The sequence below is a fragment of the Streptopelia decaocto genome, assembly GCF_964273445.1.
Source record: "Streptopelia decaocto genome assembly, chromosome: 19".
NCBI classification, from domain to species: Eukaryota; Metazoa; Chordata; class Aves; order Columbiformes; family Columbidae; genus Streptopelia; species Streptopelia decaocto.
The window spans coordinates 3,167,370-3,192,736 of NC_138674.1; the positions used below are offsets into that span (position 1 = coordinate 3,167,370).

At 51.5% G+C, this 25,367-nt stretch overlaps 1 protein-coding gene across 1 annotated transcript in view; it reads right to left on the reverse strand.

The window, feature by feature from the left end:
* The window catches only part of PLXNA2 (plexin A2), a 138,754-nt gene that overhangs the window by 39,963 nt on the left and 73,424 nt on the right, over window positions 1–25,367 (reverse strand). Inside the window, exons 5-12 of the mRNA XM_082069170.1 lie at window positions 24,442–24,542; window positions 19,802–19,925; window positions 18,205–18,358; window positions 16,946–17,042; window positions 15,092–15,206; window positions 6,869–7,069; window positions 5,014–5,110; window positions 4,074–4,267 (exon numbers count right to left, since the gene is read on the reverse strand). Of these exons, the coding sequence (XP_081925296.1) occupies window positions 4,074–4,267; window positions 5,014–5,110; window positions 6,869–7,069; window positions 15,092–15,206; window positions 16,946–17,042; window positions 18,205–18,358; window positions 19,802–19,925; window positions 24,442–24,542 (1,083 nt within the window). The remainder of the gene's footprint in view (window positions 1–4,073; window positions 4,268–5,013; window positions 5,111–6,868; window positions 7,070–15,091; window positions 15,207–16,945; window positions 17,043–18,204; window positions 18,359–19,801; window positions 19,926–24,441; window positions 24,543–25,367) is intronic.

A 25,367-nucleotide genomic window follows, 5' to 3' on the forward strand; every position in this document is an offset into this window, starting at 1 on the left:
AAAATCGCGGAAAGAAGATAAGTCTTAAAGGTCCCGTTGCACCGAGCGCTGGTGACCTCTCTGAGCATCACCCGTCCTGCCACATCCCTGGGTCACCTCGACGCCTTGCGGATGCTCAGCAGAGGCTCCTCCAGCGAACACAGGGCTGTGGTTTTGCTGGGGAGCTGCTCAGGCTGCGGGGCTGGCTGGTCCACATGAAGAAAAAACACCCACCAGTTTCAATAAATACACTTACATACAGCGGCTTTCCGCTCCAAGGTCTGTGGAATATCCAAAGAACCTGCAAAGGGCAGCTGAGGAAAAACAAGGCCATTACAAGGAGTTTCACGTTGACTGTTTAGGGGTCTGTATATCTGCTGGAAGTTTTTGGGGGTTGTTTGCAGAACTGAAGCAGTTTGAAAGTCACTGAGATCTAAAGTGGGGTCTGGGAGGCTTTGGTTTTGCTGATCGCCTGAATTATTCTGAGCAGGTCACCTCTCCCCTCTGCACTGGCCTCGCCTTGCATGAACAAATAGGCAATCGACGACCTACAATAATAAAAAACAAACCCAAAAAAAGCAATTCCTGCTGTTCAGCGACAGGATTTATGCAAGTGCAAAGCTTTGTGTTATTCACAGAAAGCATCCAAGTCCAGAGATGGAGCGGGTGGTGACAGGAGCTCAGTTTTATCACCTAAGGGATGCAGAAGCACCACTGCACTTCTGGTTTTGCTGCTTCCTACTTGAAAACAAGGTGGGGATCCCCGAGGTGGAGATCCAAGGGATCTCAGGGATCCCTGAAGCTGGGATCCCAGGGTTCCAGCAGCCGACACGGTGCCAGCACGCTGCCCTGCCAGCCTGCAGCAGACTCTGCCACAACGATGCAGATCAATGTCCTCTCGCCGGCTGCATGGTTCAGCGTTTCTGACATAAAGCAATATTTTGCCTCCAGAAAGCGCCTGTGCACTAGACAGGGAGACCGAGGACTGGCTGGGAATCCAATGGGATTTTCCTCCGGGAGCCAGGGGCAAGGAGCGAGCCCAAGACCGTTCTGCACAAAACCCACTCGGCATCTGTTCGGGTGCGGAGTGAGCGCCCGGCTCTCAGAATAAATGACATAACCCCTGCCCCCCTCCCAAAATTTCATCCACCTTCATTCTCTTTGTCTTTTTTTCTCATCCTGCTCTAAGCTGGCTGGATCCCAGCTGATGAGCCCAGCAGGGAACCAGCACATAAGCATTGTCATCGCGGCATGATCCCTCCTTGTCCCTGCCTTAGCTGATAGCACATTCAGAACCTAATTGTTATCTCAGCAGAGCAACTCCATTATTCAGCCTGACACTGCTCCCCCCCTTCAGCTGTTTGTTGCACTGATGTTATATTAATGAGGCCTGCAAATAAATGAATAGGAGATCAGAGTGCCGCTTGTTCGCGAGAAAACTGATTTTTATTTATTTATTGCTAAGACCACAGACCGTGTGGAAGTTTGACGCTGTTAAAGGGGCACTGCTGGTGACAGCTGGGCCTCTCGCTCAGAAAGAGGAGCTGTGTATACCCTACTGCTCATTTACTTTTATGACTATTAAAACATGATCTCTTACTAGTTACGCATCTCCCGAAGGCACTGGCGCCTGGGCACAAGGCCCTTGACCTCCGGCTTGGCAGAAGGAGTGAACCTGGCCAAATGAAGCAAAAGGAGTGGAAAACAGCCCATACTAAAGTCTCTTTTAGTCTGAGTCATCCAGGCTGCAACACAAGCCCCAGTGTGAGAGCAAACGCTGCTGCCCAGTCGAGTCTGTCAATGCTGGCGGTGTGGGATGGAGAATGTGTCACCGTGTCACCAGCCTTAAACCTGCCTGGAGGAGGTGGGTGCACAGCTCTGCCGCACCAGACATAGCAAAATGGTACCCAGAATACTGAAAAAAACCCAGATGCCAGTAAAAAAGGACCTAACAGCAATGAAGGCTGTAAAAGTCTCGTCTGCAAGACTATGTCATACACTTTTCTGGAAGGGAAGTGGGATGAGACAAGGTAATCTGTGCTGTTGGAAGGTTTGGGTTTAGGAATATCGACCCTGCAGGGGTTTTTACTGGGGCTTTGCCATTTTCTATAGAACTTTTCAAAATTCGGTAGGAGTTTTTAGCCCTATACAGCATCCTTCCCATCACTGGATCTCAAAGCACATGAAAAGAGCCACTACTTCCCTCTGCTTTCCCCCTTCTCCTACAACAGTGAAAACTGCAAACTTGACTTTAATTAGGAAAAGAAATGTTGTGAATTCATAAAGGGAAGGGTGGGAGGTGGAGTTCAAGTTAAAACACCACACACCGCAAGACCTGTGATAAGATCACAATAGCTCACAATACATCCCCCCGAAACCTGTATTTTCTATCACTGACCCTCACTGCGGAATAAGCCGGCCTGACAACAAAAGCACAGGCATCTCCTACTCCATTCTCTCATCTCCAAACCCACTCAGGGCCATCTCCTGTGCTCCAAACATCCCCTGGCGAGGCGTCCCGCGCTTCCCGCTTGGAAGGCTGAGACACAGCCCTGGTTACGGAGAGAAGAAATCTCTAACAGCAAAGCTCTGCTCTTTCCTCCTTGGACAGAGACCAAAAGTATTGCTTTCCAGTTGGACAGCGATAAGACACTCGGTGGCAGCACCATGCCCGCAGCCAGCCTGGCAGGGCTTAGACACAGGTCACTTGGTGGCTGGAGCAGAGTGTTTTTCCCCTTCTCCGTTTAGCTCAAGGAAGGGAAAAGAAATAAATCTAGGACTTCTTCCATATTACAACTGTCTGAACGGTTTATGGTGAAGAAAATCTCAGGCAGAGGCTGTTTTGCTTCTTGTATCTCACAGCATAACCTTGTGCAGAACTGCACTCGGATAAGCAAATGAGGTTTCTGACTACCGGCGGGACAAGGTGAACATCCAGGCAAGCCTTTAAGTCTCACTTCATCTCTCTGTAAACACAGCTACGACTTGGCAAACAAACAAACCAGCCCACCAAGGAAAGGACAGGCTCTCGACGTTTCTCAACGCTTTCCCATCTCTGCAGCCAGCACCAGCTCTGCTCCTCCGCAGCCTGGCGAGCTCCACTCCGCAGCCCGCTAAACACCCAGCAACAGAAATACCTGCCCGTCAAAGGCATATTGTGGCTGGGCAGAAGGTTTAAGAAGGAAATACTGAAGTCTTGGTACCGTCCCTGCGGGATGGATGGACTCTCCCCAACCGCATCCCCCTCCAGCCAGCCCCATGATGCAGCATCACTGCGGTTTCGCCCTCTCCTCCAGGAAAAGGAGCCTGATTACCCTCTGAGTGGTCTGAGCATGAGCCAGTTTAGCTACAATGGTGTAGAAACTAATCTGAGTGAAGAGGATACCTGCACATGTAGCGGGGTCCTCCTCCAGCTGGCAGAAGTCTGTGTGCTGAGCACCCTGCTCCTGCCCCGACCGGCGTTTCTGTAGCCACGAGCAACCAGTGCTGTTTTACACCCACGTCCTCTACCTTCTGCAGCATGGACACGGGCTCAGGGCGAGGGAGGCTTTTTTCAGGGAGTTAATTGAGTGAGAAACCAAAATCTTCTTTCATTCCCACCCGATACGAGTGTCACTCCTAATAGTAACGTTAACAGACCAAGTGCAGTTTTACCTGTAAAAATGCTCCAGGGAGACATTTTGCATCCCTCAGTGGGCTGAACAGAAACATCAGACGCATCAACTATAGACTAATTAGCTCTCTAGTTTAATTAGCGTTCCTGCAACAGTCCGTAGCGGTCACCCCAACGCCGGCTGCGTGGCCGGTGAGTGCCGGCTGCACGGTGGAGCAGCCGCCGCGAACCCCGGCCATGTGCTGGTGGATCCGCACATTAATTCCACTGAAATTAGTGGAGCGTTTTGTCCCCTGTTCTTCAGCACCGGTGGATTTTCACATGAGAGGAGACAGACACAAACCCACATCGGAAGGAGTAAGGAGAAGGGGCGAGAGTTGAAGACGCCCCTGCCCGTGGCAGTGAGGTTGGACTAGATGACCTTTGAAGGTCCTTTCCAACCCAAACTATTCTGTGAGTGCGATTCTATACACGCTCTTACCTCGGTGATGCGAGGGTTGGAGCACTTGACGTTCCTGCTGGACCAGTCGAGCCAGGGCTGGGCGGAGGAGGAGCCGCAGTGGGGCCGCAGGGTGCACTTGGCCTCACCGCTGCACCAGCCGCACTCGAACTTGGGGTCGGCTTTGAGGCAGAGCCCGCAGCTCTCGCGCTGGGCCGCGCACTTGTAGAGGTGAACTGTGGGCAGGAGAGGGGACGGAGTCAGGAGCTGAAATATTCCTAAGGACTATGGCTGCTCTGGGACTTAGAGCGAAGGCACGTGTTGAGCTGCAGCTCAACGAGCTGCAGAGACTTAGAGGATGGTTGGGGTTGAAGGGACCTCTGTAGATCCCCAGCCCAGCCCTGCTCATGCAGGGTCACAGAGCAGATCACACAGGTGGGTCCAGGGGGTTTGAATGTCTCAGAGGAGGAGACTCCACACCCGCTCTGGGCAGCCTGGGCCAGGCTCTGGCACCTCCCAGCAAACAAGTTTCTCCTCATGTTCACATGGAGCCTCCTGTGTTTCAGTCTGTGCCCGTTGCCCCTCACCCTGGCGTTGGGCACCACTGAACAGAGTCTGGTCCATCCTCTGACACCCACCCTGAGATACTGATCATATTGATCAGATCCCTCTCAGCTTCTCATCTCCAGCTGAACAGCCCCAGCTCTCTCCGCCTTTCCTCATCAGCAAGATGCTCCAGACTCCTCACCATCTTGGTAGCTCATACACACATGGTTTCCAAAGCCAAGGCTGTGTCATGGTGCTTAGTGAGCACCTCCAGCATTGGAACACAGTGAGTTGCTGTCACCCAGACCAGAATCCCCTGGGATCACAACAGCTCTGCCTGCAGCGACAGCAGCTCAGGCTGCTCTGCCCCAACAGCCGCTTCCAGCCCCATCACCCTCCTGCCCCGGGCTGGGAAGCCAACTCAAGCAGACCTTACCTTTCAGATCCTCCGGATTGTCGATAACAAAGTTCCCATTCCAAACCACGGCAAAGTCCACCGCTAAGTTGCTTATGTCCATCCCATCATAGAGATACTGAAGGAGAAGATGGAGAATGAAACGCTTGGGAGGATATATCAGAAACATTAGCAGGAAAATAAGGTTTTTATTTCTTTTTAAAGCCACCATGATTATTCTCTGCTTAAAAATATGTGCTGGTGTCTGAACCACCACACTTCACCTCCAGGGTCCTGCTTTGAGTCCTTCCTCCTCACCAGGAAGAGATAATTAAATCAGATCTAGTCCTTGTGAGAGGTAATAGATTAATTATTCCACTCACAGTGGTTGCTCTTGTCACTCAGTCTCTAGCCTATCAATACGGCCCCTCCAGTTAATCAGACTGGAAAGACTGCTGCCTTCAGGCTATCTTCTTATACAGTCACCATGCACCCTGGTGTGACTGGGAGCTTAAAAATCACACTGCAGAGCTTTGGCTGATGAAACAGGCAACAGCTGGGAAAAAATAGATGGTGCAGAGAGGTCCTTTCCCACTCTCTGCTTCAGCCTAGTCCAGGATAGCACCACTGGCATTATTCTCCTTCTCGTGGCCATCCTGGGGGCCGTGGCTGCGTGAATCTGGATGCTTCAGGTGAAGTCACAGTGTGTTCTGCAACTCTCATTATCACAATTAGCATCAAGTCATTCTGATGCTTTAGGTGAATTGAGAGCTGCTCTAAACACTTAAAAAGGTAAGTGAACGCTGCCATCTCTTTGGGGAGAGGGGATGCTTTAGCAGTGCCCACGCAACAGTTGACCTGTTTTAACTTGCATTTAGTTGTACTGATTCACCCTGTCTGGGGTTTTACAAAGTGCCTGATCTTCTGTTCCATTGACAGAGCTGTGAGCACAGAACTGCCCTTACATTCTCTCTACCTACCACTTCTTATTAGCCTAACAGGAATAAAAGTGCCTCCCTAACGTTTATAAATCGCTTTGCATAGGAAAAGTACTATATAGTATTAATACATTCATTATCCGCCAAGCTGCAAGACCCAAAGACGGGCAGCGACATATAAATATCCAGTGAAATTTTTAAAAATTCAAAACTTCATTAACAATTTAAGACCATCTGCACTGAATATTCAAGTAGAGCCTGTTCTGCTGCCTAAAACAAACCGAATGTGCCCTGTTTGCCCATGGACCTCTTGGACCGCACGGCGAGGATGGGAAGGACCACGCTTGTCCGTGTCTGTCCTCCAGCTGAAGCCACATGACACCCAAACATGGGCTTGGAGGGTGCCCAGCATTTGCCACGCGTGTTTCAGTGTCCCCAAGTACCTGCCACGGTGACTTTTCTGGGGTAAAATCCTGCCAGCTCCATTGGCAGGGCTAAGCCCCATCCTGGGGGAAAGCTGCGCCCCCCTGCCTGCTTCTCCAGCGGTATTATTCAGATAATTTCCCTCTCTCTGCTCGCTGTGCTCTCCCCCTGGCAGTTTTCCTTCCCTGCACCACGCTGCTTTCCAGCGTCGCTGTATTCACCCAGTTACCGTGACCTGGAATTCAACAGCTCCCCGATAAGGGGTCTGTGATTCGCCTTATCTGCCCGGTGTGAATTAGCCCATCCTACCACCTTCCTCGCATCCCCTCCTCCTCCCCTTCCCCTCACTGACCCCCCGCAGTCAGATAAAGCATTTTGCTATAATGAAACACCCTGCATGCCCACGGCAGATTCCCACCTGAAATTAAGTTTAACCCTGGGATTTTTCACTCTCTCCGTGGCTGCGCCCACTCCCTTTGCACCTATTAATTTTGGGCAATTCTGGGGCCATGTTCCCCCCTCGGTCAGTCGCTCACCGAGCTGTTCTGGCACTGGACGCTGGAGCTGTTGAAGCGCAGGGCGGGCACGCGGTGGATCACACCCTGGATGCTGAGGACACACTCGTAGCCACGCTGGCCCGACTGGGGCTGGGGCAGGTTTCTGGCCTTCAGCGTGATGGGTTTCACCTCTCCCACCGGGATCAGGATCTCCTCGGTGGGGAAGAGCTGCGGGCAGTCCTGGGGGGACAAGAAAAGAGAGGGGGCGGTTATGGCGGTGACGGTGCGTCTGCAGGTCTGGCCAGGTCTCAGTGCAGCTCATGTCCCACCAGCTGCTTCTCCATCCACCCAACTGCAGGTTAAGTGCAGAAATAAAGAAATCCTCATTACAATGCCCCTGCTCTGGGACCTGGCGCTAATTTTCTCACCGCAGTTGCAGGAGGAGGAATACTGCTATTCAGGGAATAAATTGAAGGCACTGTCACCGCTCTAAACTCTCCATGGGGTTTATCAGTGGAGACCCGAGCTCTCGCCCTGCCCGTCCGTAGCAGCGGCAGGGGGTTATCGGCTGCTCCAGGAGGGCGAGGGGCTGCTCCAGCCACACGCTTCAACCCTGGGCCTCCCCTTAATCCCATTTCACTCCTTACACCCCTCGGCTGCGTGTCGTTTTGGAGCGAGACAGACCAGCGTGGTTCCCTCTCGCTACCGGGTCCCGTTCCGCTCTGCTTTATCCAAGTAAAATTACACCAGTGTGCTGTTAATTTCCAAAGTGACATTAATTTCTGCTCTCTCTGCTCTCACCTCTCACCATGCTCTGATATCTCTGGCCTTTCTGAACCCCCCAGCCGCTTGCTGCGATGCTCCCGCAGCATTTTGCTTAACTGGGGGTTGTGGGGTGGGATGTGAACCCTCCCAGCCGAGCGGGCAAAGCTAAATATTATATACATATATTAAAAAAATACAAACGTGAGTTTGTTATAAAGTGGCTTCTCTCTCCCCCTCCCCTGCAAGATGCTGGATGCAAAATCAAAGGAAATTCTCCCCGCAAACATCATTCCAGAGATGAGCAAATCTCCTCGTTTGTTCCCCATGGGCACAAACTAGGTGTCTAAATAAAACTGAGACGAACTGCAAAAGAAAGACCTATCAATGCCTGGTAATTGTGTGATGTTCCTCAACATCCTCAACATTATCTCTTCATAACACACTGGGAGATACAGTTTTTCCTCAATTTATATACCAGGAGCTGCAACACGGAGAGACAAAGGCTCTGACCATCAGAAGTATTTACATTCTGTTTAGCTCTAATTTGCTTTGATCTAATGGAACTCGGTACCTAAGCACCTGTAAGTATCTGACACTGGATGATTAATCCCAAGCTGAAGTAGAAGTTTTAAAAAAGCATGGACTGACGCCTCCCTTTCCCTCTGCCAAATCCCAGACTGGCATCCTGAGCCCTTTGCCACCCTGCCTAGCAATTAAAGTAAATCATACGAGTGGCGATGCAAATGAGAGCTGGGCTCCCGCGAGGAACCAGTATCCAGGGAGAAAATCCCCGTCTCTCACTAATGGCCACGGAGCTGGCCAAGCCTCTCCAGCTCCCAGCCAGCCTGATGGGATGTTGTTTCGCTCCTGGCTCAGGCAAGTTGTAAATGAGAAACAGATGCTACCCCAGTTTGGAGAAGGCAGTAGTTTAAACTGCTGCCTCATAAACCTTTTTAGTGGCACTTTTCCTTATATATTTTTTATTTTATTCCTAACAGGGACTTTCACGGATTAACAGCCAAGAGCGAGTTTAAACTCCAACAGCCGGAAAGCTGGAAGGGAAGGAAAGAAAAGCCTTTTTCTGCAGTCTTAGAATCATAGAACAGTTTGGGTTGGAGGGACCTTCCCGGCTCCCCCAGTGCTCCCCCTGCCATGAGCAGGGACATCTGCACCAGCTCAGGGTGCTCAGAGCCCCGTCCAGCCTGGCCTGGGATGTCTCCAGGGATGGTTCATCCACCACCTCTCTGGCCAACCTGGGCCAGGCTCTCACCACCCTCAGGGCCAACAATTCTTCCTCAGGTTTAGCCTCTGTGAAGCATCCTGGAGCCACAGAATCTTTTATCACATTATGATTAAAACAAAGAAAAAAATCTCCAACCACATCACCGGTGGGAGAACCTCCGTGCACAGTCCTGAAAATAATGAATACGTTATGGACCATTATCCTTCCTGGCCACTGCCATTCGTGAGATGACTGCTAAAGAAAAGCTTCTTCCTTTAGGGATGTGGGAGAGGGCTTTTTCAAATCTGCTCTGTAATGCTGAAAACGCTGGTAGCAAAAATTGTTCTGCCATCATTAGGACGTAATAGATTTTTTCTTCTTCTTGTGTTTCAGTGGGAGAAAAATGTCACATTGGGAATTCTGGTGAAAAACAAATGAAAAAGGCAGGCAGGTCGCTTGGGAAATGCTGAGAAAGGCAGTGTCTGTGTGCTGGCTGACAGCGACGGTGATCACACTAATAAGGGGCTACGCATTTTGGGATGGAGGGACATGTAGGAAGAAGCCAGGCTGCCGGAAGCCCAGGGCGCTGGTGGGGAGCCGCGTCGCTGCCGGCACCACTGCCGGTTTATCAGAAGAGCGAGCGAAGCCGCCAAAGCCGCCGGGGCTGGCGGGGGGTGCGGGGCCGGCTCGGACGCCACTTCCAGCCACGATCACTGTTCAGCTTTCAGGTCGATTTGTTTCTCTTTTTTTGATGAGAAGAAACGGCCTCGAGTTGCGCCAGGGGAGGTTGAGGTTGGATGTGGGGAACAATTTCTTCCCCAAAGGGCTGTGGGGCATTGGAACAGGCTGCCCAGGGCAGTGCTGGAGTCACCATCCCTGGAGGGTTGGACAGACGGACATGAGGTTCTCAGGACATGGGGCAGTGCCAGGGTTGGGGTATGGGTGGACTTGATGATCTTGAGCATCTTTTCCAACCAAAATGTTTCTGTGATCTCCTCCTCTGGTGGGAAGTTTCTGACATGGGATAAACCCAACTCTTCTGAGGCCTCTGTTTCCAGGTGACCAGTTCTCTAGGAGTTAATAATTAAACAAGTCTATTTTCTCACCCTTTCCTTGGCCTGATGTGTTGTTTTTCTGCACAAGTGCCTCTTTAGACATTGCTCTCCAGAAAGCTCACCTGTCAGGTTGGTTTCTCCATTCCCCACCTCTTCTACCTGCTACCAGATCTAAAAGCCAGCGCTACCACCAATTACTTTGCTAGAGATAAATTGTCAGCTTTAGCAACGCCTCTGTCAATGCTGCTTTGCTTTGCAGTGATGAACTGGGAAGCGGCTGGCAGGACCAATCCTGCTGCTGGGATCTGAGACGCGTGGCTGTGCCAAAGGTCCCATCGCGGTGACAAATGACGAGACCATCATGGTCTGTAGGGCTCGGGACTGGGTGCTCCATTCTGCACCGGTGCCAGGAGGAGCTGCGCATCCACAAAACATAGAGTAAAAGGGAAACTGCAGCCAGCAGAATATACAGTTTGTTCCATAATCAGTTTACTTCGGTTTTTAATTCATGAGAAGTAAACCCTGCAGTGAGTTAGAAAGGCCATTATTGCCTCCTCTCGCTAAATAAACACACGCCGAATCCTCTCATTATCCTCCCTGACTTCTGTACACCTGAATAAACACAAATCAGAAGATCTGCTGGAGAAAGACAAGACTCTGATGCATGAGTGGCACAGGCTCTCGGGGAAAATTCTGCCTATGAAGTATCATCGCGCACAATTTACAAAGACATTTTATGCTTCTCCAACACTTTTTAGCCTCAAAGACTCCAAGGTCTATAAATACCTTAAAGACCCATGATATGCATCTGTCTCTGGAGTAGAACAGAGCATCCACGGTTATTATTTGTGTTTAACAGAGCAGTTTTAGTAGGTCAAATCTTCCTTCTCTTATTTGGAAAAAAAAATGCCTAAAGATGGCAGGCATTTCTTTTGACAATGGGATTTAGCCCAAATGGAAGAAAATATAATGGTTTTGTGCTTTTCATCTTTTAAAAAAAAAACAACCCTCCACAAATGTTAACTTGCTACACATATTTTAAAGTTATAAACATAAATGGATCTGGCACATGAATGTAAACCTCTGGCTCGCAGTTGTGTTCCCAATGATACAAATTACGGTCCCCGTCACTCATGGAAACACATTATTCCTCATTTGTACTCCGGGAAAGGAGAGCAGACCTTGCTCCTTAGGAACCAAACATGAAAAGAAAGGCAAGTGAAGCGAGACTTTTCTCCCTGGGAAGTTCCTACCCAACGCCCTTTTCTCCTGAGCTCTGCGCTGTAACCTGGGTCTTCGCCATTAATTTGTGGAATATCAGGATATTTACAGCCACGCAAAACGTGGAAGGCTGGAGAGCCCATTTCTTACCCATAAACAGCCCTTTGTGTACCAGAGGTGAGGACAAGGCAATTCCCTCGACCACAGCCAGATTACGGGGGGACATCCCTGCGGAACATCCTCCTCTGTGGCTCTTTCCTCCTCCAAACACTGTCAGTTATACACACCATAAATCTACTGATGAAAAGAAGCGTTGCCAATAAGCTCAAACCAATCTTTTCAAGCCGAGATGAGTTAATCTTGCCGCAACCGGGCTTTTTGTTACCATTGGTACTTCTTTTCAGACAAACGCATCTCTGCAGAAGGCAGATGTGACCCAGCGAAGTCATTTGCTGACTTGGGTGGAGTTAGATGTGGCTCTGAGTTACCTACAGTTCCCATGCGGGTATTCAGCTGCAGGGATTGTAAGGGCAGACATGAGGAAGGTTTGGTTTGGGTTTATTCCCTTCAAGGCACATCAAGCAGCACTCAGCATCATCCGAGGGCACAGCCCGGGGCACACGTGTTGCTTTGAAAAAAACACATGAGAATGTAAAGGGGTCAGATCAGAGCTGCAATCTGGTTCTGCACTAAACTCCCAGAATCTGAAATGCTCCCGAGTCAGCATCTCACACGTGGAAATCGCATTATCGGCACGCAGTGGACATCAAAGAGGGATGGGATCCCACATTCTGGGAAACTAATAGGATTTATTTGGTTCTAGCTCTCCACTGGGATAGGGTAAGAATATATTTATCTACCTACATTCCTCTTCATCTGCATGTTTTATACATTTAGAGAGAGACATCTTATAGCCTCACACACAGATACAAACCCAGCAACCCCAGACACATTAAAATGCTCTTTGGGAAGCAATGTCTTAAAGAGGCACTTCTGCAGAAAAATGACACCTCAGGGTAAGGAAAGGGTGAGAAAAGAGAGTGACTTATTTAATTATTAACTCCCAGAAAACTGGTCACCTGGAAACAAAGGCCTCAAAAGAGCTGGGTTTACCCCATGTCAGAAACTTCCCACCGGATGAGGAGATCACGGAATCGTTTTGGTTGGAAAAGACGCTCAAGGTCATGGAGTCCAACCATAACCCAACCCCGGCACTGCCCCATGTCCTGAGAACATCATGTCCATCTGTCCAACCCTCCAGGGATGGTGACTCCAGCACTGCCCTGGGCAGCCTGTTCCAATGCCCAACAGCCCTTTGGGGAAGAAATTGTTCCCCACATCCAACCTCACGAACAGCCAGCTCTGTCCTGGAGGACAGCTCCGCTTTAAAGACTGTGATGGGTCCTGTATCTATCCACCAAAAACTGCGAACCAAACACGCCCTGCGCACAAACAGCACATTTGCACTTTTGCAAACGTGATGCAAACCAGAGATCTCGCCGTCAAGGGGCATCTTTTCTCAAGCATCACAAATGTCTGTGGTTTTCACTCACCAAGGGCTTCACAGGCCACTCGGTACCCCCGACAAAGCCCTGACCCATCTCCAGAGGCTGTTTTCTGTCCTTGGCATCACCCACACCAACCACCGAGCAAACAATTCCTGCTGCCAGGGCAGGCAGAGGCAGACAATCTTCTCTTGGCTGTATTTTCATGGAAAGCAGAGCAAAAAGGCAGAATTCAGCTCGGTCAATACAGCCAGAAAATTGCAAGGAGCAAGTGCCCAGCTCATGAAGAAGGGTTTTCTTTCCCCCATCACCTTGCAAAGCGGCTGAGGCTTCGAGCTCCTTTCCCTCCTCAAGACAGACTCCCTGGGAGCATCAAAGGGAGTTCGTCACACATGGAATCCCACTGGGACGCATATTCTGACGGGCCAGGAGTAAAAGGGAATACTCAAGATATTTTCTCTTAAATATAAAGAAAATTTCCAACCCTGTGTGAACACGTGTGCAAATCTGACATGAGAAGAGGCACGTGGGACTGAAAGTAGGGCAGCAGGCACCATCCAACATTTGAATTGTTTTAAGCGAGGAAACTCTTTGCGAGGCATTTATTTGATGTCTTGTGTTAAGCCGGAGCGAAATGCCCATTATAAAGGCATTAGCGCTGCACTATGTATGCGAGTGGCAATTCATCTGCCTTAAAAAAGCAAACAAATGAGGCGTTGGTGGGTTTGGGTCAGAGGTTTGGAGAGGTCGTGATGAACACTGGAGTAGCTGTATTGTTATCAGCAGCCATTATCAAAAGTAATCACCAGGAAGGCGTGAGGTATCACGTAACATCTCCTCAGAAGGAACCTCTACAAGGCGGAGATGACAGAGGAAGTTCTTTGGAGACGCAACAGCCCTGTGATCCCAGCAGGAACAGCCAGAGATACCAACTCCTCCTCTCGCTCCCTCTGTGCGAGCTCAGGCAAGTCCTTGTGCCTTCCCAGGAGAAAAATGGAGATAATGGGACCGTCCTACTTCAGCAGAGATTTGTCGAACAACTTCTGAGATCACGGGGTTGCAGACCTATAAAACTGAGAACTACAATTGTAAAGCCTGGGAAGACAGCGATGCTTTGAGTGTGGAGGAGAAAAACCCCCACATCACTCAAGAGAAGGAAAAGCAAAGGTTTTTGCTTTCTTGTGTTATCCTGAAAGGAAGTTTCTTGGCTTTCAACTGGACTGAGAAAGCCTTTGGTTTGTCCCCAGGGTGGACGCTTCTCCTTGTGTATCTGTACCAGAGCTGTACTGCACATTCCCACCGAGGTATGGACACACGCGGTTCATTAACATTTCTCGCCTTGTATCTCTGGCAGCATTTTAACCAGAAAGACCCATGAGTTAAGTTTCAAGTTTACTACTGGTTTAGCAGCAGCCTGGCAGCTTCAGGCGCTTCTCTGTAAGCGTTCAGTGTTTTACGGACCCATCTCTCCTGCTTTTCTCTGTCTCCATTATGTGCTGATGCTGGCTCATCTTTTTCTAGGATTTCTGCGTGTCCTCACTGCTGCCTTCCTCACTTTCCAACAACCCAGATTTCCAAGCACCTGTTAAAACCCTTTTTTTTTCCTTGCAGCTTTAGGACCTGCACCCATTTCAGGTGCCACAAAGCCACGTGCAGGGGCAGGAAGGGTGACGACCAGGACCCTGCGAGCACCAGAAGCTTTATCTGCTCTGTATTTGGGGAACCTGAAGCAGACAGCAACATGGGAATCGGGCAAGACAACGGGTGCAGAAACCCTAGAGCAAGGGTAACCTTTGATGAGGAATTTGTGCTAACAACCTTCTCTCCTCCATGGATCCCTGCACCTCAGGACACACAGATCTGGCAGAGCTGCTAACAGGCTATGCCTCCTTCCAACTGTTAAAAGCCTTTTTGGACTTGAGCCCCACACTTTTTATTAAGTGCTAAGAGAGATGGCTCCTGGTCCACAGCGCTGGAACCTGAATCAATTCCTTTTTCCAAAGCCCAGGGCTGTTCACCTCTTAGTTCCCTTCTCAATCAGTTTACAGTCAGGCTCCTGCCACAGATTTCAGACCTGCCAACACAACCCACTCAACGAGTCCCACCAAGAGTTCTGCATCCAACTCGGTGCTTGCCATCGGGCAAATCCCTGCACGTCTTCTATGTAAAGGCGAGTTGCTGAAACGTGCTGGTCTCTGAGAGCCCCGAAGGACAGCGCTGCAGAAATTCGGGTTATATCTGAACCTCAGCACACCCACACACCAGAGGTGGGATCAGCTTTGGCGTTCGGGTCAAGACACATCACCTGTACGAGACGGACACTTTCTTGCTACTCTTCTTTAAAGCTGCATCTGCACTTTTCGGCGCCAGCCAAGAGAGCAGCCCCGATCCATGGAAGATCGAAAAACATTCACATAAACACCAGTTATGCTAATTGTGCCATAGAAAAGCAAAGAAGAAAGAGCTCGGGAGTATCGAAACCCCCATCTGGTACCTCAGAGACGTTGATCCGTCCCTCCTGGAAGGAGCAGGTGGTGGGGTCGTGGGTGCAGAGGTTGCGGTACTTGCACCAGTGGCAGCGGAAAGCGCTGTTCACACACGACAGGCACCTGGAGCGGGAAAGGACGAGTTACGGAGGAGATCATCACATCAGGAGGCCTGTATGGGACTAGATTGGTCCATTCGGAACCCCAAGCTCAGGGTATTTAATGGGTAAATAAATTCTTTGGAAAGATGTTTTGATACAGCAAAAGTAACAAAAAGGTTTGGGAAAACACACACTCAAAAGACACTATTTCAGCAACCTCGCCATAATAAAATACAAGCTGGGATTTATTGCCCATCATTTCATTGGTGTAAAATAAAGCCCAATACTACACAGACACAGACTAGGTTTTTAGATTCCAGAAAGCGGAAAACAAGGCAAGCCTGGCAAAAATCGGATCAGTTGTTTTACAAGTCAGGAATGCTTCAAGTCAACGGTAACACTTCTGCTTGGCCTTGGCGTGCAAAGGCTCCAGCAAGTGCTCTTGATTCACGTCAGAAATAAATTAACAGTTTATGAAATGTGTCTGAAAGAACGCAGACCCTCTTCAAACAGGGGGTGGCCCAGTGACCTGGCCGGGCGGTTTTTATTCCACACTAACTGGCTGCTGGATAGATGCACAGCTACTAATATTTGCAGCCACCATCCTCCTCGGTCTCTAAGGCCAGCCCTCCGTGCCACGTGGCAGCATTTTGTGCCCATGGAATTGTGTTGTAACCTCCAGGTACCTCAGTGCTGCCCAGGGTCAGCACAGACCCAAGAGCATCACCAGGGAAGCAGGAGCCTGGTTTTGGGTAGGAAACTCTGGAAAAGGAGGCAAGCACATCTCCAGGCAGGGCTGCTCTCACCAGCTGGGCAGAGGTGCTGCCGGGAGAATACGCCTTTTAATAACTCAATTGTATTTTCCTTCTGATGCGTTCGTAGTGACCTTAATAGTCAAGGAAGCTTATTCTAATCATGCATATGCAAATCTGGGGATGGGTATCGAGTGCTGCAAGCTTAATGACTCGTTCGTTTGACCCATTTTTGTCTCCGTTTCGGTCTGTAGCACTTCTCCCACATGCCCTTTCCCGTCTGGTGCCGATGGAGCTTTCTGCTTCCCCCAACACCGCTGGGTGCGAGGGAGGAGGACAGACGTCTCCCATCACCCAGACCAACGGCTTGGTTTGCATCTCTCGCTGTGCCAGTTTTTCAGTTGAGCAGGGCAAGGAGCTCCCAGTAGGATCCTGAGCTCCCACAGGTCACCACCTTTACTCTTCCATCCACATCCAGCCTTCTTAAGGACCACTGTCTCCCTTCCGCTTCAGAGAGCGCATCTTTCTGCCTCACCTGTTCCTTACTAAAAGAGGCTTAACGCAGAAGCCACCACCGCGTCCCCCGACCCACCTGCAGCTCCCTGGGGACATGGGACTTCATGCACCTGAGTGCTGAACCACCCCAGCCCGTGGAACATGCAGCCCCCCCGCCCCAGCCCCTCCTCTGCCTTCACCCGCCACCTGGGAAGATGCATTTGAGTTCACAGTTGCAGGATCACGCAGCTTGGGGGCACCAGCAGGTTAAGGTTTATTCCAAGCTCAACTCCTCCTGCATCTCCCAAGGCAGAAAAAGCCACACAGGCACCCAGAGAAGACAGGGATGGGTGGGCTCCCCTTCTGTCTGCTGGCTGAACCAAGCAGCATAACAACCCCCCCACGGCTGGTCCCGGAGCCCAGCATCCATGTCCTGAAGCCCAGCACCCATTTCCCAGCCTTTTCTTCTCTTTTTTAGCCGCCGTTTGGCTCTGCTCAGGGCCGGAGCACTCACAGCTGGTGGGCACTGCAGTTGTAGAACTTGAACTCGGTGCTGACAAACGTCCTCCTCGTCTCCCGCGACTTCAGCTGCAGGACCACGCCGAACCAGTCTGGGGATGCAAACCAGAGCCCGTCAGCCCCACCAGCGACAATGAAGGAAGCAACAGCAGACGCGGGGGCACTCGCTTCCCCCCTGCTCATGGGCTGGGCCATCTGCTTCTGGACTAGAGGTGGAAGGCAGGTTGACTTTCATCTCCCAGCTCCCCAGACATCGGACCCTCAGTCTGCAGCAGTTCCCCAGGCTGAGCATCCACCCCCATCCCTTGCCCTTGAGCACCCCAGGGTGTCGGGCTGGATATCCCCAGAAAAGCCTCCAAACCGAACCAGGCTTGATGGCAAAATGCATTGAAGACAAAGGGTCTAAACGCTGCCTGGAGTCACAGTGAAAATGAGTGTGGGATCTCATCCTGTTCCCTAAAGGATTCTGTCTCGATTATAAAAACCTTCATTTGGTTTACTCTGAGAAGCAGCCCAAGACTAGAACAGAAGACAATGCTGGAAAATGGGGCATTAGTGAAGCTCTTGAGGAGCCTCAGCACTGGGTTAATGAAGAGCAGGCTGCTCTTCCGAGCTGCTCTGGGTAAGCCTATACCAGCCCCACTACCACAGCAGCTCTCAGTTCCCAGTGTTCCCCACATCTCAGGCTCCTTAGAAACACAAAGATATCAGCAGGGAAGCACAGTTGACACCTGGAAGGATGCCAAGGAGAAAATGAGTTTTAAGCAAGTAGCATTTTGGTTATGGGAAGAGAAAATATGACAGCAGCGACATTAATGAAGAAACAACCCAAAGAGCAGGACTGAAATATAGAAACTGCATCCACCTACTCGTGGGTGCTGAGCCAGGCCAAGGGGAACGCTCCTGCTTTCCAAATCCCCCCGGTGTGGTAAGCCTGGGAACCCTGGGAGGGGGACAGACAGACATCTGTACCCCAAGTCTTGCCTTGGAAGCTGTCTGGCCATGCATGGAGGGTGTAAGAACAGGGCAAGCACCCTGGCTACCTGCTCCCAGCCTGCTACCTGCCCCCAGCCTGCCTTTCCCCTGTGCGGGATGCACTTCATAAGGACAAAGCCTATTTAGCAACCTGGGTTTAATGGCCTTTGACAGGAGCACGAATTTCTCCAAAGCAAAGGGTCTGCTCCACCCTGCACATCCTTCCCAACCTACGCCATACTTTCTGATGGCACAAAAGTCCAGAAGTCACGTACTCACCCTGATCCACAGGTATGGCAGGAACATCCTTGGCTGCCGGGGACACGCACACAACGCGGCTGCCCGAAACCTGCCCTTCCACCTCCGTCAGGTTTCCGAAGAGGCAGGTGACCCCGGCTGAAAGGTCCGGAGCATCGCTCACCAGCAGGCTGAGCTGCAGCCGGGGAACAAAACACAGGCAGCAATCTGTTAGCAGCCACAGCCACCAGAGTTTGCTCCCTATTTTCATCACCTGCTGCTCTCCCATTCAATACTGACCCCCTGTCCACCCACAGCTGCCAGCTACCCATCCATGGGAAGCAGAGAAGGAAAAAGCAAGCCAAGGATGCAGGTTCATCACTGATACAAGAATGCCTTGCTGAGCCTTTGGGTACTGCAGTTCAGGAGAGGTGGCAATGGCATCTTGTTGCCCCCCTGGTTGCTCTACAGAAGCGCTGCCACCCTCAGTGCTGCGTCAGGACCCTGGGACAGCAGCAGCAGCGTGTTGCTTCTCAGAGAATCATTTTGGTTGGAAGAGACCCTCAAGATCGAGTCCAACCACAGCCCAACTCTAGCACTAACCCACGTCCCTGAGAACCTCATCTACGCACCTTTTAAACATCTCCAGGGATCGTGGCTCCACCACTGCCCTGAGCAGCCTGTTCCACTGCTTCTCATGCATGAGAGCAGCAGTGACTGTCCCAAAACCCCCTGCATGTACAGCAGCTCCAAACCCCCCGTGCCCCACAACCACCCCCCTGCCCGCACAGGAGAGACAGTCCTGCCCCAGGCACGTGTGGCCACCGGCAATGAGCAAGTCCCCCCTGTTCCCTGCATGAATGGGGATTGTCCCCATGGCAAAACGGTGTCTGAAGGGGTGAGTGGCCCCCCCAACAGCCCCATGGCACTTCGACACCGGGTGTCAGTGGGAGGAAGGGGCTGCAGCAAAGGCAGCTGCCCTGGGGTGCTGAGGGGCTTGGGGAGCAACAGCTGGGATGCTTCAGAGAGCCAGGCTTGAGCACAGCTCACAGATGAGCGTTTTGGGAAACAAAGACTTGCCTTTCAACAGCTAATGAAACCGGACCAAGAGAAACGTGAGTCGAGGCCCAAGGGGAAGGGGAATTTGTTTCTGCCATCCCCAGCTCGGGTGACCCCTTTCCTTGCCAGCCCCTCCAGGAGCCTGACTTCATGGGAAAACATTTGTGTCAATGGGCAGGGAGAAAGGCTGGAGAGTGGACTGTTCGCTGGGAACCCGAAACAGCACTTTCTACAACTCTCTGAAAGGAGCTTGGAGCCAGGGGGGTCGGGCTCTGCTCCCCAGGAACAAGCGCCAGGAGCAGAGGAAACGGCCTCAAGTTGTGCCAGGGGAGGCTGAGGTTGGATCTGGGAACAATTTCTTCCCCAAAGGGCTGTGGGGCATTGGAACAGGCTGCCCAGGGCAGTGCTGGAGTCACCATCTCTGGAGGGTTGGACAGACGGACATGAGGTTCTCAGGACATGGGGCAGTGCCAGGGGTGGGGGAACGGTTGGACTGCATGATCTTGAGGGTCTCTTCCAACCAAAATGATTCTATGATTTGATGATGCTATTCTAAACGCCTTTCACCAACAGCACCTACCGGGAGGCTGTGCTCGGAGACGGAGATGCTGCTGGGCTGCACGGTGACGCTCAGGCACTGGCTGATGCTGCCCGCAAACCGGTACGGCTGGTCCGCCTGCTCGCAGCTGTCCCTCGGGGAGCACCTGCACACACCAGCACACATCAGGGACACCAAGCACCCGCGGACGTGTCGAACAGCACACAGTGCTGAGCAGCGGGGAGCTGAATGAGCGGGCAGAGCCCCAGCCTGGGGAAGGGGGGGTTATCAGCAGGACTGGGGGTGATGCTCTGCACCGGGACCAGGGATCAGGCACAGGCTCCAGGTCAGGACCAAAAGGTGCTGAAAAATATCCTGTGATTGGAGGAAAGACAAACCACAAGTATCTCAGGAACAATTCCTGGTGAAATATAGATTGTGTCCCTGCAGCGGGACACAATCCAGAGCGGTCCCACACGCCAGCAGTGACAGCGGGAGCTGTGGGTGCGGGGTGAGCTGCTTGGCCGCGGCCCCTGCAAGTCATAAATTCATAATCTGCACAGAAACTAAACTAACAGGCAGTTACAAGACGATGCTTCCATTCTAATTAAAACAAGAACACGTAGCTCACTAATCGACTCCTCCTGGAGCACAGCAGGGCCAGGAATGGCACTTGCCGCTCCTGAGCTTCAACCGTTTTTCACGCCTTCAGCTCCCAGCTCTCTCCCATTCCCACCATCGAGATCATGCCAAAGTGACTAGGACTGCTCCTAGCAAGCTGTGTGCTCCAGGATGGCTCCTTATCCCTGCTTTTCTACTGCAGGCATCCTTGGAATGGAGTGAAATTAAGTTGCTTCTAGCAGGTAGAGGAGCACCCGCTAGGAAACCAAGGAAAAATGATCAGTGTTTCCAACCAGGTATCAGAGACTGAGCACAGCACTGGCATCCCTCGGTGATTTTCTATTTTATGTCATTTGGGGAAAATCCTTTTCTTCCAATCCCCATCCCTGAGCGCAGGTGACATATTTATTGGCCTTTTAGTCTTCAAAAGCTACCAGCAAACTTTTCACTCCTTGCTGATCTCGGGCCCTATTTGAAACGGTGGCACAAACAAACGTCAGAGGATCGAGGTGCTGTCACCAGCCCCGCATGCCACCACCAAGTGCCCTTCTGACAGTCACGTTTGTGTTACTCGAATTAACAAGGTGCTGCTGTCAAAGGGATTGTTTTCCTGGTTCCCTGTGGAGTGGTCCCAGACATCCAGCAGCAGAAACACCCCCTTTTCCCAGGCACATCAGCTCCGACCAGCCAACAAGAGCCTGGCTAAACCCGGCCTTCCTGCTCTGAAACAGCGGCCCAACATCCTCCTCGCAAAGCTGTTTGCTTTTGATTAAGAAAAGCAGAGTTCACGCTTTCCCTTTCCAAACCACCTGTGTGATCCCTGGTGAACTCTGATGCTGCTCTCCTCACCCTCCTGCTTTTTTTACCTTCTTTTTTTTTTGGAGTGTAATGGAGCTAAATATGAATGCTGCCAAAGGAAGAATTATTGAGGTTTAAGTGAATCTGTAAGATAGCTTTAAAGCGCGTTCTTGACTGGAGCCTTTATCTCATTGACTCGCTGGAATGGCTCTTTTTTATCATACTATTTATGGCAACAGCCCTAACAGAGATAAATAGGTCTGAAGACAATAACGCACTTGCGGAGAGCAGCATATGGAAGTCTCCCAGGTTTCAAAGCCCACTGGGCTGAAGAGACTCTTTAACAAGCTCCTCGAGGCCTCTGTTTGCTCCCAAATCGGAGCAGAGGATCCTGCTCTCGATTGCAGAGGATGAGCAAAGCGGAGGCTCTGGCAGGGACGGGATGCTTGGCCATCACTCCAGGCTCCCCCGGCTGAGGTTTTGCAGAAGAACAAGCACCTTTCCCTTCCTGATGGTTTTTAGCACCTTCTCTAACATCTTATGTCCAGGACTCCTCCAAGCCCACGGCCACCACCTCATCAAGCACCTCATTGAGGGCAGGAGTTACCAGTCTGTGTCGGTGCCATCGATTTAATCCTCACAGACTAAATCACTGCTATCACTACCCTGCAATTCTAGGTGTGCACACGGGTACGGGAGCACCCACGCTGCAAAAGAGCCTTAAGCCCTGACTCAGGCCTCTAAGAGACAATAATACATCACAAGTACATAAGGAAAGCTTTATGTAATATTGATTAAAAAAGCTTATCGCAGGACAACTGAGATGCTTTTACTTTTCCTGCATTATTCCTCTCCAGCTGGTGGTGTGGAAGGCAGGACACATTGCCTGATGCCACCGGGAATGGGGCAGTGGTCTCTCCATCTATCTCACACCTGTACCTGTTCAGACATCCAACACATTTTTAAAAATCTGATTTTATCTTTTCTGGCTCCCTGATAGCTCAGTAGCTGCACGTCCATGCTCTCCACTAAACCTCTGGCAACCAAAAATGTCAAATGGATGCCAAGTGCCCAGACAGGAGCTGCTGCAGGGACTGGCAGAGACTCCCTGAGCTGCCCAGGGGGTCCTGGTACCCCCAAGACACAGACCCCAAACCCGAGGAGCAAAACCCCACAAGCAGCGGTGGGGAGAAATAACTGGATTTCAATCCTCAACCTCTCTTCTGCCCCTCACCCTTTTTTCCAGCCCTCAGAAACCACAGCATGAGCATCACCCGCTGACCCGCGACCCCAACGCTGAGCAGCTGGTCCATCTGGCGGGAGGGAAACGTAAGAATTAGAGGAGAGAGATGACAAATTAAATACAAACACTCCAGCGCTTGGGGCCTCCAAACAAATACGACAGAGGCTTCAGGAACAGCAAGATAAACTCAATTATTTACAGCTTAAGACAAAAGCTAAAAAATGATCATTGCTCCACGCAGGCCAGGAAAGTGCAGATGCTCGAAGGGAGGGTTGAGAAATACCATCAGGGAAGAAACTCTTGTTGGGAAGCGGTTAATGCTGAAATGTCATGGCCAAAAGGGCAGAGGAAGTGACACTTTCCTCTCGACATTGAGGGTTTTCTCTCTGTAAAATGAAGATAACAACCTTTACCTGCTTCCCAGGTGGTTTATGAAGATTCAGTTCATTAGGATTAGGAAAGCACTGGGTGATCCTTGCAGAGGAGCTGCCGCAAGGGTCTGAGGAGCAACACCAAACACCCGCAGGTCCGTAACACAGCCCCCAGGCACTAAAAGGCCACTGTCCCCAGGTGGCACTAAAAGGCCATTGTCCCCACGTCAATGGATGCTCTTGGGTCCCCCCAGCTGGTTCCTGGGAGCACCTACAGACCTGCGGCTCAGGCCAGACACCAAGCAGAGCCTGTCCCCTTGTCCCCTCAGTATCAGAAGGCTGCAGTGGCTTTTGTGCCAACTGCTGGGAAGGCACATGGGGCTGCTGTCCCGAGGGATGAGGCAAAACAATAGGAATTACAGCCTTTTGACAACGTCACTGTGCCAGTGAAGACTTCTGGACACAGCAGCACACACGGTGGCTGCGCTGTAGGGCTGGACAAGCTCGTCTCAAATGAAAAAAGCTAAAAGAAAAAACATGTCAAGGGTGCCCGTGCCACACGCGGCTGCGCTGCTGCTCCCGCACGGTGCCAGCGGGATGCTCGGAGCCAGCACCCGTGACAGTTCTCCCACATCTCCCCAAGCGTGGCAACGACTCTTAGCAAACCGAGGAGCTGTGGGGAGCCCGTCTGCACCCCAAAGCGCACAGGTCCTGAATCCAGGCCGGATTTGCAGAGGAGCCTGCTGTGTGTCCCCCCCTGCTCCTTCTCCAGCACCTGCTGCTCAGGCATGTGGCCAAGTGCTGCTGCTTGGGTCCCTCAACTCTGCCTCCCCCCCTGATTTCCCTGCATTTAACGGGGCCGCTCTGCAAGCTGGCACGGGGCCGGAGGGATTTCTATTCCTCTCCTCAAGGTTTTCCCCTCCTCCCCTGATCTGCTCTGCTCTGCCTGGTGGTCCCCCTTCCGCCGTAGGAAGCGATCCTTATTATGGCAGAGGAGAGAAAGGAAGGACACGGACACCTCCTGAATGCAGAGAGCGTTTCCTGGAGCTCCCCGACAAAAAACATCCCCCTTTGTGCCTGTGGATGTGTGCGAGGGGCTGCCAGCTCCCAGCCCTGCCCATCGGGGACGCTGGAGCAGGGACCCGCTGACCTTGCGACGTGGAATTTAAACCTCTCTTCTAGACGCATTTAATAGGGCTCGGTGCTCTGCTCTGCTCCAGCACTGTGACCTCTCTGAAAGCAAAGCATCATATATTCAAGTCTGCTATTGCCTCTAAAAATTCCCCCGTTAATTGGGAGGGACTCGGGGGCTGGGCAAGCAGAAGCGTGCAAAACGCAAGTTCCCAGTGGTTTTGGTTTAAATCCTGCTTTCCTGTCGTGTCCATGGCACCCTTTCCACGCTGTGTGCGACCCACCCGCTCCTAGAGACGGAATTTGTTTTTCCTTTACCTCTTTACAGCAGCTCAGGGATTTTCAATGGCGTTGGCGCTGCAATGCAGGGAACACTCAGGGAAGGGACGAAGGGACTGAAGGAACTTCAACCTCATTCATTTTTGCAAAAAATTGCGTGGGAGGCGCTTGGTGGCTTTGAAAGCTGCTTTTATCAGCACCACCCGCAGCGAGAACGGAACGGCCAAGGCTGGACTTACATGTGGTGGAGCGTGCACCAGCCGCAGTGGGGGTCTCCGGAGCTCAGGCACTCCCCGCAGGTCGTGTACTGCTCGCAGGACTCCACGGGCACCCGGGACACCTGCAACGGGACCAAACACAGCGCTCAGCGCTCCTCAGTGCACAGCAGCAAGCAAAACCCGAGCGGCTCCAGGCCCCGCTTCGGCGGTTTGAGTCCAATAACGCAACAGCGATTCACAAAATTCGTCCCAACATCTGTGCAGAAATCAGGAAAGAATAAGAAATATTGGGGACCAAATCATACCTGAAGGGCAGTTCTAGCCAGGTGGGGATTGGTCTCTTCTCCCAGGCATCAGCAATAGGACAAGGGGCCATGGGCTTAAACTCTGCCAGGGGAAATTTAGGCTGGATATTAGAAATAAATTATTTACAGAGAGAGTGGTCAGGCATTGGAATGGCTGCCCAGGGAGGTGCTGGACTCGCTGTCCCTGGAGGTTTTTAAACTCAGATTGGACATGGCACTTAGTGCCATGATCTAGTAAACGGACTGGAGTTGGAACAAGGGTTGGACTTGATGATCTCTGAGGTCTTTTCCAACCCAGTCCATTCTATGATTCTGTGATGAAGTCACTCCATCCCTTGGGTGCAGCCACGCTGTGAATGATGAAGGCAGCACCAAAACCCCCCGATCTCCCCCAGAGATGCTCCCAGGTCAAGTGCTGGTCCTCTCCTCCCCAATTTACAGGTTGCTGTCTTACACTTGGCACAGGGGAAGCCGCTTCAGGGAGGAGAGCTGGCAGGGAATGAGACTCATTGGGATTTTGCAGGTTGGCAGCTTATTTCACTACTTGCTCCTTCGCAGCCACCCTGAGCCCATCCAGCATCAGCAGGACCCCCCCGAGGATACGAGTGTGTCCCAGGCAGGAGATGCCAGAGCAGAAGAGAG